Source organism: Opisthocomus hoazin, chromosome 6, assembly GCF_030867145.1.
Source record: "Opisthocomus hoazin isolate bOpiHoa1 chromosome 6, bOpiHoa1.hap1, whole genome shotgun sequence".
NCBI classification, from domain to species: domain Eukaryota; kingdom Metazoa; phylum Chordata; class Aves; order Opisthocomiformes; family Opisthocomidae; genus Opisthocomus; species Opisthocomus hoazin.
The window spans coordinates 31,856,330-31,869,862 of record NC_134419.1 but is presented as its reverse complement, the minus strand read 5'-3'; the positions used below and the strand labels follow the sequence as shown (position 1 = coordinate 31,869,862).

At 46.9% G+C, this 13,533-nt stretch overlaps 1 protein-coding gene across 8 annotated transcripts in view; it reads left to right on the top strand.

The window, feature by feature from the left end:
* The first annotated feature begins 9,473 nt into the window (after positions 1-9,473).
* The window catches only part of SOAT1 (sterol O-acyltransferase 1), a 30,844-nt gene continuing 26,784 nt past the window's right edge, over positions 9,474-13,533 (top strand). For 2 of the 8 annotated variants that reach the window (XM_075422556.1, XM_075422550.1), the window contains exons 1-2: positions 9,474-9,564; positions 12,830-12,959. In XM_075422556.1, coding sequence (XP_075278671.1) covers positions 12,903-12,959 — 57 coding nt within the window. In that variant the 5' untranslated portion in view covers positions 9,474-9,564; positions 12,830-12,902. The other 6 variants (XM_075422549.1, XM_075422554.1, XM_075422551.1 and 3 more) reach the window with 6 other exon arrangements.

Here is a 13,533-nt window from a genome sequence, read left to right as displayed (position 1 = left end):
CTGTCCTTTGAGCTCAAGTGATCCCTGCAAACTTAAATTCGTATTCTAACAAAAGTTGAGTTCAGCTGCCGGTTTCCTCCATTCAGAGCATTAATTAAGACTCTGTCCTCTAACTACAGTGAATTTTTCCCAAAACTCATAGGAACTGAATATTTCTGGAACATCTGTCTCTCTGTCTGATTTGCATAAAATTAGCCAGCAGGTTCACAAGTCACTGGGAGGTAAAAGACAGCTGGGGCAGACAGACGCTCCCTTCCCCACACATGTAAGACAACTGTATAAGCTTTGTTTTCTTAAGAAAACCTTTCTTCCCTTTGTTCAGAAAACTTGTCAAGTGTGCATCTAATGAGGCCTGAAGTCATGCTACGTCCTCCCAGCTGCAGCCAACCTGAAATAATACCTCCCCAGAGCTAACAGCACATTTCGTACAGCTGAGGTATTTACTGTGCAATCCGAACTATGCAGAGAAGTTGAGACATTTAGGAGCGAAACCCGGCCATCTTCTTTCTGATAGTCTGAGATGATAGAGTTGCGCTCACACGAGCGTATATTGAAGTCTGCCTGGTGCCTTGTCCGTCTCTGCCAGCAGACACGGGAGTATGTCTGTTACCTCTCTGTGTCATCATCAGCTTTCTCATACCCGAGAGTGACAGAAAGGGGAATTTGACCTCAGCGTGCTAGAGACCGCCTGGCTGTCTGCCTTTCCCTTTTTGTCTACTCTTTCTTAGGATGCAGTCACACTACAAAATTACCTTGAGTCATCTGTCTTGGAAGTTTTTACCGTGGGTTTCTTGTGATAAAGGGCAGACATACTAGGCGCATTAATAATCTGCGCTGCTAGGGGAGATGCTGATATGGCGTGAATCCACTGTGGACTGTACCTGCTTCTGAGATGTCCGTCTACCTGAGCCAACTTCCCATCCCTCCCCAAAGTCGCTTCTGCAAGGGAGCAGTTCTATAGCTTCAGTCCACAAAACTTGCCTGATCATTCAAGAGACTCCTTCAGCAGCCATGGCAGCAGATTATTCTGTTTCCCTTTCTCCCGGTTTGCAGAGAACACACCTATCTTCCTCTGCTTTTGATGGCCCTGGAAAACATTCTGTCTTCCTGGGAAAGAGATTCAGAGTGCTTCTATTTTCTGCCTCACAGGGAAGCAGAAACTGTGAAATTATCAGCATCCTCTGTTTGTATGTTCCCTGGAGCTGTTATACAGTGCAGTCTGAAATAGAGATCCGGCCTCAGGGATTTGCTAATGATGTATTCAGCCTCAGCATGGCACATGCTCATTCCTGAGGAGTTACTGAGTTAGCATTTATAGTTCTACACTTTTCCTCTGAGTAGATGAAACCGTCTGATTTTCCCTCAGCACTGAGGTCTTGCGCGTTGGATTCTCTTCTCATGACAGCTTACTTGGAATGTCACCAGAAAGCTTTCAGCCTGGATCCTTCCTCCTAAAATCACAGACTACAGTAGCATCACGCCAGAGATTCTCCTATAACTTGCTGTCTGATCAGCAGGCAACAGTAAAATGAAGTCTTGTTAGACACCATTTCAAAATAATAAAATGAAGAATTCTGTGCTGAGGATGGGTGATTTTTGTTGTGGGCAATGGAAGCCTTTTGCAACTGGGTGAAGAAGCTCATAAATAGGAAGCAAGGAGCAAGGAGTCGATGAGGAAAGCACAAGTGGAAAAACTGTGGGGAGCGAGCGCTGCTGGTTGTTTCAATGGTGCTGACGTGGGTCCCTGCTGTAGAGAAATGGCAGTTGTAAAGGATGAAGTGATTTCACTGGAGCTTTACCCTGTTCTCTGTTTGGTTTGTCAATTCATGGTTCTCCAGCCACTTTATGCAATGAGGGAAGTTTTTGTGGTGGCAAGGGTTGAACTAACAGGAACACTTTTACTATATATCATATTAACTTGCTAGTGAAGACGAGACCTCCCTTGCATGACCTACATGCTTGAACCCAGAATCCCTCTCCTGGGCCTGCCATCTTCAGATTTAAGTCCTTTAAACAAGCTCAAGTCTTCATCTCCTCATCCATATTTCCAAAGTATGTAAGCCTCAAGGCACTAGGCCAACAACGGAATAGTGCTGAGCACAAAGATGTTTTTGTAACCACATCAACTCAGCCCAATGCAGATCAAATGCAGCAAACCCTGCAGATTGCTTCACCTCCCAGTGTAGTTCCACTATAACCTCCCATTTTTGCTGGTCCTCAGCTGATAGCAAAAGCTCCTCTTTCAGCTTTGTAACTCTGACTTTTATTTTTTTTCACTTTCAGTGAAATGCTGTTGAGAGCTGCCAGAGACTCAACTGTGACATAGATCTATCTGAATTCAGGGTTTGGAAGTGTTCCTTCACGCTTGTCATCTCCTTCAATAAGCACTGCATTGTACCAAGTCTGTACATTCTTTACTGCTCTACTTGTTGCTATGGCCAGAGATGCCAAGTTTCAGTCCGACTCTTTTGGGAGACTAGACAGAAATCTGGATTTTCCTTCTGCTTTGTTTATGCTCCTGGCTCCTACAGTGTTCTCCCTTACCATCACCCAAAACTTCTTTCCAAGGCAGGAAGGTTGGAAACCACTGCGCTCTCCAGTCCCTCAACCTGTATAACCAGCAGCGGTCTCTCCTTGGCCTGCATCATTGCGGCAGAGAAGCGAACACATGGATGGATTCCCTCTCTAGGCAGTGGTTTCCAAAATCGGGAGAAGCAGAATGGAACAGATGGGAATGGCCTTGAGCAGAGAAGAGGGAAGCTTTTGGCAGGGGAGCTACAAACGCATGGTGTTGTTGGTCCCTGTCAAGCTTGGGAAAGGCTTTCACAGAAGGGAGAGCAGCAGGACGTGCTGCCTCATTGCCATGGAAACAGCCAAAGAGCTGGCTGGGCAGATTTAGAAATGTCTCCTGCTTGGGACTACTTTCGGTAGGTGTCATCTATCTTTGCAGAGCTTAAAACAAGGTGGAAAAGAGGAAATGCCCAACAGTGAAAGCTGAAAATGTGTTTTCTTTCTTGGTTTACAATGGAGAGTCAATCTTACATGGCTTCATGAATAGATTTGTTCTCCTTTGAGAAATAAGGCCTGGTTTTGATGGGGATTATTTTTCCCCATCTCCTCATCTTTTGGGGGGTCTTTCATTACAAAGATCAACCACTTTTGGCATTATGATTCTAGCTGCCATGTCAATGCCCCTAGACTTCTCCATGGTGTTGCCCATGCATCTTGCAAGCACACTGGCTACCTATGTGACATTTCTCTGTAAGATCTCTCCTTGATGACCCTAAGCATCTCATCCTCCTTCAAAGAAGCTGATCTGTTCTCACCGTAGCAACTCCATGTTTATTTCCCCACACCTTTCAAGTCCGATACCTTTCCCACAGCCTCATAATGATATTTTTGTAGACAGTCTAAAAGACTACCAAAAAAAATATTTATATTACAGCTCATGTATGAAAGCCCTGCCCTAAGAACGTGCTTGTTTCTACAACTGGGGAGTGGGGAAAGCCGTGGAAATCTCCCACATTAGAAAAGTGAAAAGGTTGGTTACTGCGCACAGGAAGTTATTAGTCCCCATCACCTGCACTTTGCAAAGGACAGAATAGATGAGACTGTACAATTACCTGCAAACAACTGTCTTGGGAATCCTCCTGGACCGGTCATTCCATATGCACTGATTCTCTTCCATGTCCACCAGCAGTCCGGGCATTTAAACTGTAACAAATAAACGGGAGACAATGAAATGGTAGAAATGGTAGAGAGTTGGGGTTGTTCAGTCTGGAGAAGAGAAGGCTCCAGGGAGACCTTCTAGCAGCCTTCCAGTACCTGAAGGGGCCTGCAAGAAAGCTGGAGAGGGACTTTTTACAAGGGCATAGAGTGATAGAACAAGGGGTGAGAGCTTCAGGCTGAAAGAGGGTAGGTTTATATTAGATGTAAGGAAGAAATTCTTCACCATGAGGGTGGTGAGGCCCTGGCCCAGGTTGCCCAGAGAAGCTGTGGCTGCCCCCTCCCTGGCAATGTTCAAGGCCAGGTTGGATGGGGCTTTCAGCAACCTGGTCTGATGGAAGATGTCCCTGCCCAAGGCAGGGGGGGTGGAACTAGATGGTCTGTAAGGTCCCTTCCAACCCAAACCATTCTATGATTCTGTGAAAATACTGGCTTACACTGTTTTGTCTACATAAGCACCTTAGCAGCTGTGAGGAGAGAAATAGCGAGCTATTTTGTGTTTACTTAGGAAAAAGAGAATGCATCCACATTTTTACAAAATACGGAGAGGAAGAGATTACTACTACAGAGTAGTAAGCAGTCATTAACCTAGGTGTAAAATGTCTAGTCTTCCACCTGCTGTGTCTTACCTTCCCAGGGAAGGGTCCCAGCTGTGTAACACAGCTGGCAGTCTGTGGAGTCACAAGGAACATGTATGGTTGCTACCATAGGAACAGGAAGGAGACGCTGGCCAAGTCCAGTGCTGCGTTTCCACAAAAATATTTAGAAAGCCCTTGTACGCAGGAGAGTCAGGACTAGTAACTAGACCTGTTTGTTCTGGAACTCATTTCTCTGAAGTCACTCTTCCAGGGCTGACTGCGCATTTAATGCCGTGTCTTCCTGCTGAAACAACTTCAGAGACCCTCGCATGGAGGCAGTTCAATATTTTCATTAATTTTAATAAGCAGCAGAATACGCTGCAAAATAAATCTGAGATTGGTTTGAGCTGGTGTCACAAGGAGAATGATGATAATATATGGTGTGGCTGGGACCCAGGTGAAGTTCTTTCTGAGCCTAACAGAAAGAGAAAGGTGGTGTGTTGCAGACAGTAGAGAACAATGTCAGAAAACACAGTTCACTTAGCAGGGTTAGACTGTAGTTACACCTATACAGATTCAATACCTTTCATGATTTGATGCTTAGCCAGATTAGAAGGACCTTCTCCTTTTTAAATATACTGAAGAAATAACCTCCTCAGTTTGAACAAACAAAAAAACCCCCAACTTTTAGACCAGCCCAGCTGGCAAGATTCATTCTATTACTTCAAAATGGTAGGGAAAGGAAAAATTATTTGCTCCTCAAAAAAATAACGCAGGTTTCCCTTTTCAGCAACAGAATCACAGCAATTAAGTTCGCGCTTGCACCTTCTGCTTGGTCGTGGCAAGAAACTCAACGTTTGAATTTCTGAGTGTGGAGAGAAAGCCAGCAACCTGCTGGCTGGCAGTAGGGCTTCGCCCCTTTGTTTTAAGGATCATTTCAGTTCAGTAGCAAAAGGTGATGTGATCTTTGAGTAAGGATGCCAGTGCCCTCTGCCGAGAGAGATGCGATTTGTTTCTCTCCGACCGTTTCATCTGCCGGCAAACCCAGCAACTTCATCGCATAGAAAGTAACTGAGCGAGAAATTCCTCACTGGAGTCAGAGTTTAATTCCTGCTGCTTCTGTATTTTCTCCAAAGTTTGCTAATCTGAATCTCTCTCACCAAATATTTTGAAAACTCTATGCCTCGTACAAAGTAAAGAGGAGCAAGGGTAATCCCATGCAAAATCTTGACATGATGATAGCAGGAGCTGTGAAAACTTGAACCAGAGTTTTTAGAAAGCAGTATTTGTTATTTATAAACATTTCAGGCATCCTCAACAATGTGATGTCTGCTGGAGCTAGGTTTTGGGTTTCCTGCCAAAATTCAATCATGCGTTATCAGATGAGGCTGAAGTCATCTATGGTTTCTTAAAAGTTTTGGGTTTTTTTCCTTAACTGCAGCACTTGCCTGACTGAGTTTGGGCATCAGTCTTATTTCCACACCATTTTTTCTGGTTATGCAAAAATGGAAGTTCATTCATTGCTACATTGGTAACCGGCTTTGCATTATAGATCTAACATTACTGTCATTTTGTTATTTTTTTAAGAAGGGAAAAAGTTAAGTGAAACTTGTAACAGTATTTTTAACCACTCGAGGGAGCTCTTTCATTTAGCCATTAGGATGTTGCTGTTGCGCATCCATACTGGGAAATTATAAACCATACTTCTAAACAGCTTATACTGCACTTTACTAAAATATGTGAAAGTATTGAGGCTCTTGGGTGACTGACTTTAAAGTCCAGATAGAAGTTTTAAAGGAATGAATCCTTCTGCTCAATAAATGCAGGCATCATAAACAGCCACAGCTACTTACTCCCTGGGCTGACTGACACCAAGAATCTTAAAATAGAAAATAAATTAGAGTTACACAGAATTAAAAGTAGGCAGCGTTAATCACATCTATTTTGCATCAGTGCCAAAAATGACAGGAAGAAACAGGACCAGGCACAGATTTTGTTCAGGGCTTGTGAAAGCCTCAACCCTCTGCCTCACCTCACCAGCCGCCCCCACCTCTCCGTAACACTGGGCAGTACCGGCCATGCTGCTGCCGGCCCAGTGCCTCCCCGGGGCTGCACAGACCCCAGCAGCCATCGTCTGCCCTGGGCAGCACAGAGGCGTGAAAAGCGAAGGCTTTTCTGTGTGCTCCCTGCGAGCTGATAGGCATAGGGCAGGCTAGGCCGGTGACCACTGCACCGAGGATGTCTGCAGTCAGCGGGCAAGGTGATGGCACATAGTGTGCGCAGGGGAGCTGTAAGTGGTTATACAGACTGCGGGGGGGTAGGGGTGGGGAGCGAGAGAGAGAGAGAATGAGGGAAAGGAAAGGAAAGGAAAGGAAAGGAAAGGAAAGGAAAGGAAAGGAAAGGAAAGGAAAGGAAAGGAAAGGAAAGGAAAGGAAAGGAAAGGAAAGGAAAGGAAAGGAAAGGAAAGGAAAGGAAAGGAAAGGAAAGGAAAGGAAAGGAAAGGAAAGGAAAGGAAAGGAAAGGAAAGGAAAGGAAGGAAAGGGAAGAAAGAAAGAAAAAGAAAAAAGAGTAAAAGAAAGAAGAAAGAAAAAGAAAGAAAAAGAAAGAAAAAAGAAAAAAGAAAAAACAAAAATAACAAGAAAAAAGAAAAAATTAAGCAAAAAGAAGAAAGAAAAATAAAAAAAGAAAGAAAAAATAACAAAGGAAGAAAAAAGAAAAGAAAAAAGAAGAAAGAAAGGAAGAAAGAAAGGAAGAAAGAAAGGAAGAAAGAAAGGAAGAAAGAAAGGAAGAAAGAAAGAAAGAAAGAAAGAAAGAAAGAAAGAAAGAAAGAAAGAAAGAAGAAGAAAGAAAGAAAGAAAGAAAGAAAGAAAGAAAGAAAGAAAGAAAGAAAGAAAGAAAGAAAGAAAGAAAGAAAGAAAGAAAGAAAAAAGAGAGAAAGAAAGAGAGAGAGGGGGGAAACAAGCAGTGCTGCAGCAATCCAGTTGCTGCCTGGCAGTGGGTAGGTGAGGGCAAGCGAAACTCAAGCAGAAGGCTGGGGTGTCAGGGCCACAGGTTCCCATGCCAACAAACAGGCAGGACCACGCAGTGATTCAGTCAGGAGCACTCAGGAACAGTGGTGGTTACGCAATCGTTGAGCAACGCAACCCCTAGGATTAATGTAAAACCCTCTAGAAAATCAAGAATGCAAGCAGCATGGCGACAGGCAGAGTAAATGCTGTAGCTGATGAAACAGCGCAGCGATTTGGACTGGTGAAGACAAAAGCAGATGATGGGTGTGAGTTGGAGGAAGCAGAGGTGGAAATGCCCTCTTCCAATTTCTTGTGTAAAGGATAGGAAGAAAGGTAATGAGAGCAGGGCGCTTTGCTTTTCACCCTTGGCGAGCTGCAGGTAAACTCCCTTGAGAGAGAAGGGAAGGCAGGCTGCGAAGAGCCTCTGCTAGGGAAGGAGTGAGACCAGGGAGGGAGCTCAGTGCCCATCACACCGCCCTGCTTTGGCCTGGGAGATTTGTCAAGAGGTGCTAATAAAATCTGGTGGCACCTATTCACCACCTCTTTAAGGCAAAATAGGAAAAGCAAACCGACTAGCTCTGAAGGTTATGTGCCCTTCTTTTTGTTAAAGGTTTCCTGCCGCCCGGGGTTAGGGTTTGACTAACTTGATGAAACAGTTTCATCAGCAATTTGTTGACCTTTAGGAAACTTTTGGAAGGTGGGTTTTTTTTTCTTTTTTGCTTTTCCACTTGCACACCCCACCAATGCTGGCACCACAAGACACCAGTGTAAACACCTAGCACAGCATTGTCAGCGTGAGGGCACCAGTGATCACATGTAGCCTGGCTTGACAGTATCTCTAAGCAGCATTGTGTTAAAATCGACTTCTTAAGAATAGGGGCAAAGTTATGTGAAAATTCCTGGTGCTATCACCCATGCAGCTATTTTGCATTTCAGCAACGATGGGACTTCTTTCTTCTATAAATTAAGCAGCATGAAAGATTGGTGGTGGGATAATAGTGTGAACACACAGAGCAAACTAAATCTGTTTCAGACTTTTTCATTCAGCGGCTCTGCTCCGAGTCCTCACAGATATCTAAAACAACTTTGGAGTGGTTCCAACAGAGTTACACATTCAAAAGAGCGCATCTCGAGTGGGTGTTGGTCAAAACAAATTTGTTTTATTAACAGGTCTGATAAGGTGAAATGTGATAGTAATGTTTTAATACTCCATTGTAGCTTCGTACTTTGGTTTGGTTTTGTTTCAAGGCGCACCCGAGTATGGATTGCGCATAGCACAGCCCTGAAGTCGTGAGAAGGAAAAGACACGTACTTGCTGGTAGAAAATTAGCAGCTTAGTTCTCCTGACTTTGGGAAAACTTTCTCATTCACACGGTGAGATGCTGCTACCGAGAGGTTACTAGAGTTTGTTTGCTGGTGACGTGTTCCAGTGACTCACCGTCTGTCACGAGCCTGTGTCTGCCTGGGGAAGGAGAGCAAACGAGGGAGCAAACCCCCGCCTTTCACCCAGGTTTTGGCCCTCCGGGGTACAGGCTGGGGCTGGAAGGAGGCCTCGCCAGCCAGGCCCCCTTCTCGGCTCCCACCTTGCCAGCCAGCCGTGCCTCTCGCTCCTCAGGGCAAAACTTGTGAGGGGGAACACCCCCTTAGACCCTGCTTCTCGGGGAACGGGGTGCCACTCAGATTGGCAGGCGCTCCATTTTTCCTTCCCTTTACAAATGTTTGCCCTCGCCCCCGTAAAGCCGCTTGGAAGCGCCTCACCGGGGAGGACGCGCGTCTTTGCCGAACCCCAGGGGAAGCGCTCGTTGAGCGGCCCCTCCTGTTCCCGCCGAAGGATGAGGGCAGATAAAGCCGCCGGGTCCTCCAAGCCTCCCAGCCTTGAAATCAGTTTTCCTCCCGCGGGGGGGTGCGGGGAGGAGGGGGGGGGGTCCTCAGGGCGAGGAACAAGGCTCGGGGACAAGGCTCAGCTCTGCCCCCGCTCCACTTCCCGCCTCAGAGGGAGCGGGGTCAGCCGGCGGCGGCGGCGAACGGCGCCGGAGGGCAGGGGGCGCGTGGGGGAAAGGCGGGAAGCTCACGTGCCGCCTCCCCGCCGCCCCCGCCCCCGCGGAACGCCTCCCAGCCAATGGGCGGCGCCGTCGCTTCCCCCTCCTCCCCCCTCTGCGCTGTGACGTGGGCGAGCCCTAGGGAAGAGGCCCCGGCGCGCGGCGGAGGCGGGAAGCGGTCGCGGGGAGAGGCAACGGCTCGGTCCCCCTGAGGTGACGCTGCCGGGGGGCGAAGACGGCCGCTCCCCCGGGCCTGGCCGGCTCCGCTCCCTCCTCTCCGGCGGCTCTAGGCCCGGCCCGCCCCGCCCCCGGCGGCACCGGCGCTCCTGGGTGGGGGAAGCGGTGCCCGGAGCTCTATCGCAGGGCCGTGCGGCTCGGGGGCCGGGGGAGGGGGGGGGGCAGCGGGCAGCGGCCCGCAGGCCTCAGGGTTGGGGCGTGGGGGGGGAGCTGGGGGCTGGGTCCGGCTGCTGGACCTCGTCCGCCGGGTGAAGGTGTGGGGCTTGTTTCCGGGGGGTTAGCGGGGAAGGGGGCCGGGCTTGGGTGCCCTTGGAGCAGCTTCCACTCTGATCTGCGGGTTTCGGTGGGTTCGGGTTTGGTTTTTTTCTTTCATTTTTTACCTGCGGAGTGAGCTGTGGAATGACCTTAACTTTGTTGGGGTAGCTGCCCGCTTGGTGCAGAGCTCTGCCGACGCCGGGAGTGTAGCGCAGCGGGTCCGCTGGGCAGCCTTGTGCCCCGGAAAAAAAACTGGGAGGTGTTTGGGAGAAAGTTATGATTTGGCGTACGCAGTGTTGGAGGCAGAAGATGTGCCCTCGCCATGCTGCCGAGCCTGGCGAAACGCAAAGGTGTGCTTGCTGTAGGGTGTTGCTTTACCAGGGCATGCTTATAATTGCCGGTGTTTCGAAAGGGGAGATGAAGAAACTCAAGGTTTCTGAGACCTTTTACGAGTACCATAATGCAGCCGTGCCTATAAAATCAGGGAGTTTCTGTTGCCAAGTCTGATAACGGGATGTGTCTGTGGTTCTGGATGACCTGCAAGTGCCCAGTGTGATGTAAAACGAGTGACTATTTACAGCTTGTGAGGGCGATGTCGTGTAGCAAAGGAGGTAGTGAACGTTTCGGATTTAATCGCGGCGTTTTGTCATGATTGATGTGGTTCTAGCAGAGATTAGAGGGGAGGTCTGGTGCCGCTGTAGGCACTGACGTGCTGATAGTTGCTTAGGTACTGTAATGTTTTATTTCTCATCATATGGAAACCAGACTGGGAAAATGTTTGTTTTCATAGATTTCTCCTAGTATAGTTCTTGTTTGGTGTGAAAAAGGCTTGTTGTGATCACTTAACTGATCTGAATTCTTTAAGTTAATTGCTTTAACTTTTTTTTCCTTCCTCTATCCTGAAATTCTGTATTTTTAACTCTTTTCTATTAGCCTTTCAGTCAGATACTCCAGCCACTCTGCACTGGAGAGGAAACAGTGCCTTCTTCACCTCCTGAAGAAGCTGAAAAGTGTGCTGAGAAAAAAAAATTAGACTTGTGATCCTCTGTTAAATCTGGAAAACCTGCACCTTTGAGGACAGATGTGGCTCACAAGAACAGCTTAACTTGGATCAGAAGGCAGCGGAGGGACTTTTTAGTGGCTCCAGAAGTAACTTGTTAGTGCATGAATCCGTGTGGGAGCTTGATTTTTTTTCCTCCTCCATGGCTCTATAGACCCTGTTGTGTGATCAGAGTGATCCATTCTTATTCTTTGTTAGGGTTTTGGGCGTCTCTCTTGTGTAAGAGCAGAAAGATTGAAATGTCTGCCTGTCCAGGATCTCCACCTGGTTGTAAGCCCCAGGTGGGTGAAAAGATCCTTTGCTCTCATGCTCTCACCATGTGGCCGTGTCTGTACTGGAACCTTGTGGGAAGGCTGGGAGCTGGAAGGAGTGATGTCTTCGTGATGGTGACCAATTTGTGTTTCAAGGCAGGAGGGGTATGCAGGAGGGCTGCAGCAGTAATGGTGTACAGAGCTGGTAGAAGTGGCCGTGTCCTTCTAGCTACCAGTGAGCGTAGTTATGGTAGGAATATTTATGAAATTCTTGCCTGTTTCTTTCTGTTCTTCGTGCAAATGCATTATGTAAATTATGATAGTGTGAGCTATCAGGTGTTGTACAAAGCCAGCTGGGAAGTTTATCATGTTTATGGTCTTTGTTTTATAGTTTGTAGACCTGTCTGTGATCTCTTGGGACAGAGGGACCTAACAGAGGCAGTGCAGCAAGAAGTGGTGTTGATTGAATTAGTGAATTGTTGTTTAGTATTGTAAAAGGGTTTGTTGGGGTTTTCCCACCCCCCATTTGCTGTGATGCCCAAAAGGAGAATGGGAGACTTCTACCAGAGGGACAAACACAGGAAGCTGAGTCCTGAGCACGTCTGATCATAAGTCTTATTCCCCTTTTGCAGAAGTGCCAGCCTCAGTATTCTGAGGAAATCTATCCATAAATAATTATGTTCTGCCTTCTTAGCTTTTCTACAAGTGCATGAATTTTCCTTGCCTAACAGCTCATCTGTGCTGGTGCATGCATTCTGTTCACTAGCAACAAAACACATGTCTATTTAATTTGTGCCAAGGTGAAAAAAGATATTAAAAAGGAGAAGTGTTGGTTTGAAAATGTGGTTACATACAAGCTTGTGGTTTTCTGGAAGTCCGGTTCTGAAAATTGTCCCTGGTTGCAGCTACATCTTTGAGAACTTCTTGAGCTGAATTTTGTGGAAAGTGTGCTGCTCGTGACCAGGTTAGGAACCCCTTCCCCTCTTTTTATCGAGAATTTTCTGTTTTCAGCCTAGCTGTGGTGCTTCAGGTGTTCCCTTCTAGCAGCTTTGCCTGAAGCAGTGACCTTTGTCATTGACTCTGGCGCAGTCCAAACCTGATTCTCTCTTCCTGTTTTTCCGTGGTTTGCAACGCAGCCGTTGTCTGGCCAAGCAGAGTACAAGGATCTATTGAGGAAGCTGCTCATTCAGTAAGAACTGAGATCTTGACAAGAAGGGGCTTGGCTCAGGCAAAATAATGCGAGTGATTCTGCAAAACCAACCTGCCTGATCTCTCGGAAGACAACTTTTACTGTCAGACTGACAATTGGAAAGCATTTTCAAGGGCTCTTTGGACTTCTAAAAATTTCACAAAGGCTTAAGTAATATTACATATTTAGGAGGTTTGTAGGGGAAAGGAGGGAGCTGTGGGGAGATGTTTTGGTAGTGGTGGGGGAACTTGCTTGGTTTCTTTGTTCCTTTACTGCGTGTAGTATGGGAGAGGAAGTGTGATCCAGTAAATGACTAATACAAGCGTGTGCTTAATTTCCCCTACCCTTGCTCTGAGTTCATGATGGAGGCAAGAAAGTCTAACTTTAGTGCAGAGAAGGTTCTGTAAATTTATTCATGAACAATGCAAAGAGTAAAGAAGTTTCTTCTGTCACTAATTACCTGCTATCCTTTTCTGGTCTAGCTAGGCAACAATGGCAGGTGAAGACTGTGTAAGAAAACGCCAGTCTGGCTCCACTACAACCTGCAAGACCGCTGAGAATGAAGAAACGCCGAGGAGACCTGAGAGCGAGAGGTTATTTCAAAACTCGAGCAATGGTGAGACTCTTTCACTCAGGATTAGTTGCATCTCTGGCACGTGATCTCCTTTAAGCTGTCGTTTGTGGCTCACAGCTCTTGCCTCTTTCATGTCAGTTTTTCTGCTCATAGAAGGGCTTCCAAGGTGGAGCTCCCTGTGTACCAGCTGCACTTCTTCAGCAGGTTTAGGTTGTTTGGAGTGCTGTCCCGCAGAACTTTCCCTCTGGAGCTGTGTAGTGCAGTGCTTACAGGGATCTAGAGTAAAGAAAGTGATGAATTGTCCCAGGAGGAACATGTGTGATGAGGAGGAGATGCTTTAGTGCTGTAAATGTTGCAAATGCATCTTGACAACTTGGCTGCAATAGTGTAGAACAACACAGCTGAGTTAGTATTCATTTGTGTCACGGGCATCTTAAAAGTTACGTGGCTTATGGTTGGCTTTGTGGCTTGCGTCCTGTCCCTTGATTTGCAGGGGCAGTTGTGTGGCAGCTGGAATGGTTTTGCCTGTGGACACTGTGACTGTCTCTTAATTCCTGAGTTATGCTGTGCCACATGCCAGCCCAGTGGATGGTTAACAATGAAATCACAGCTTGTT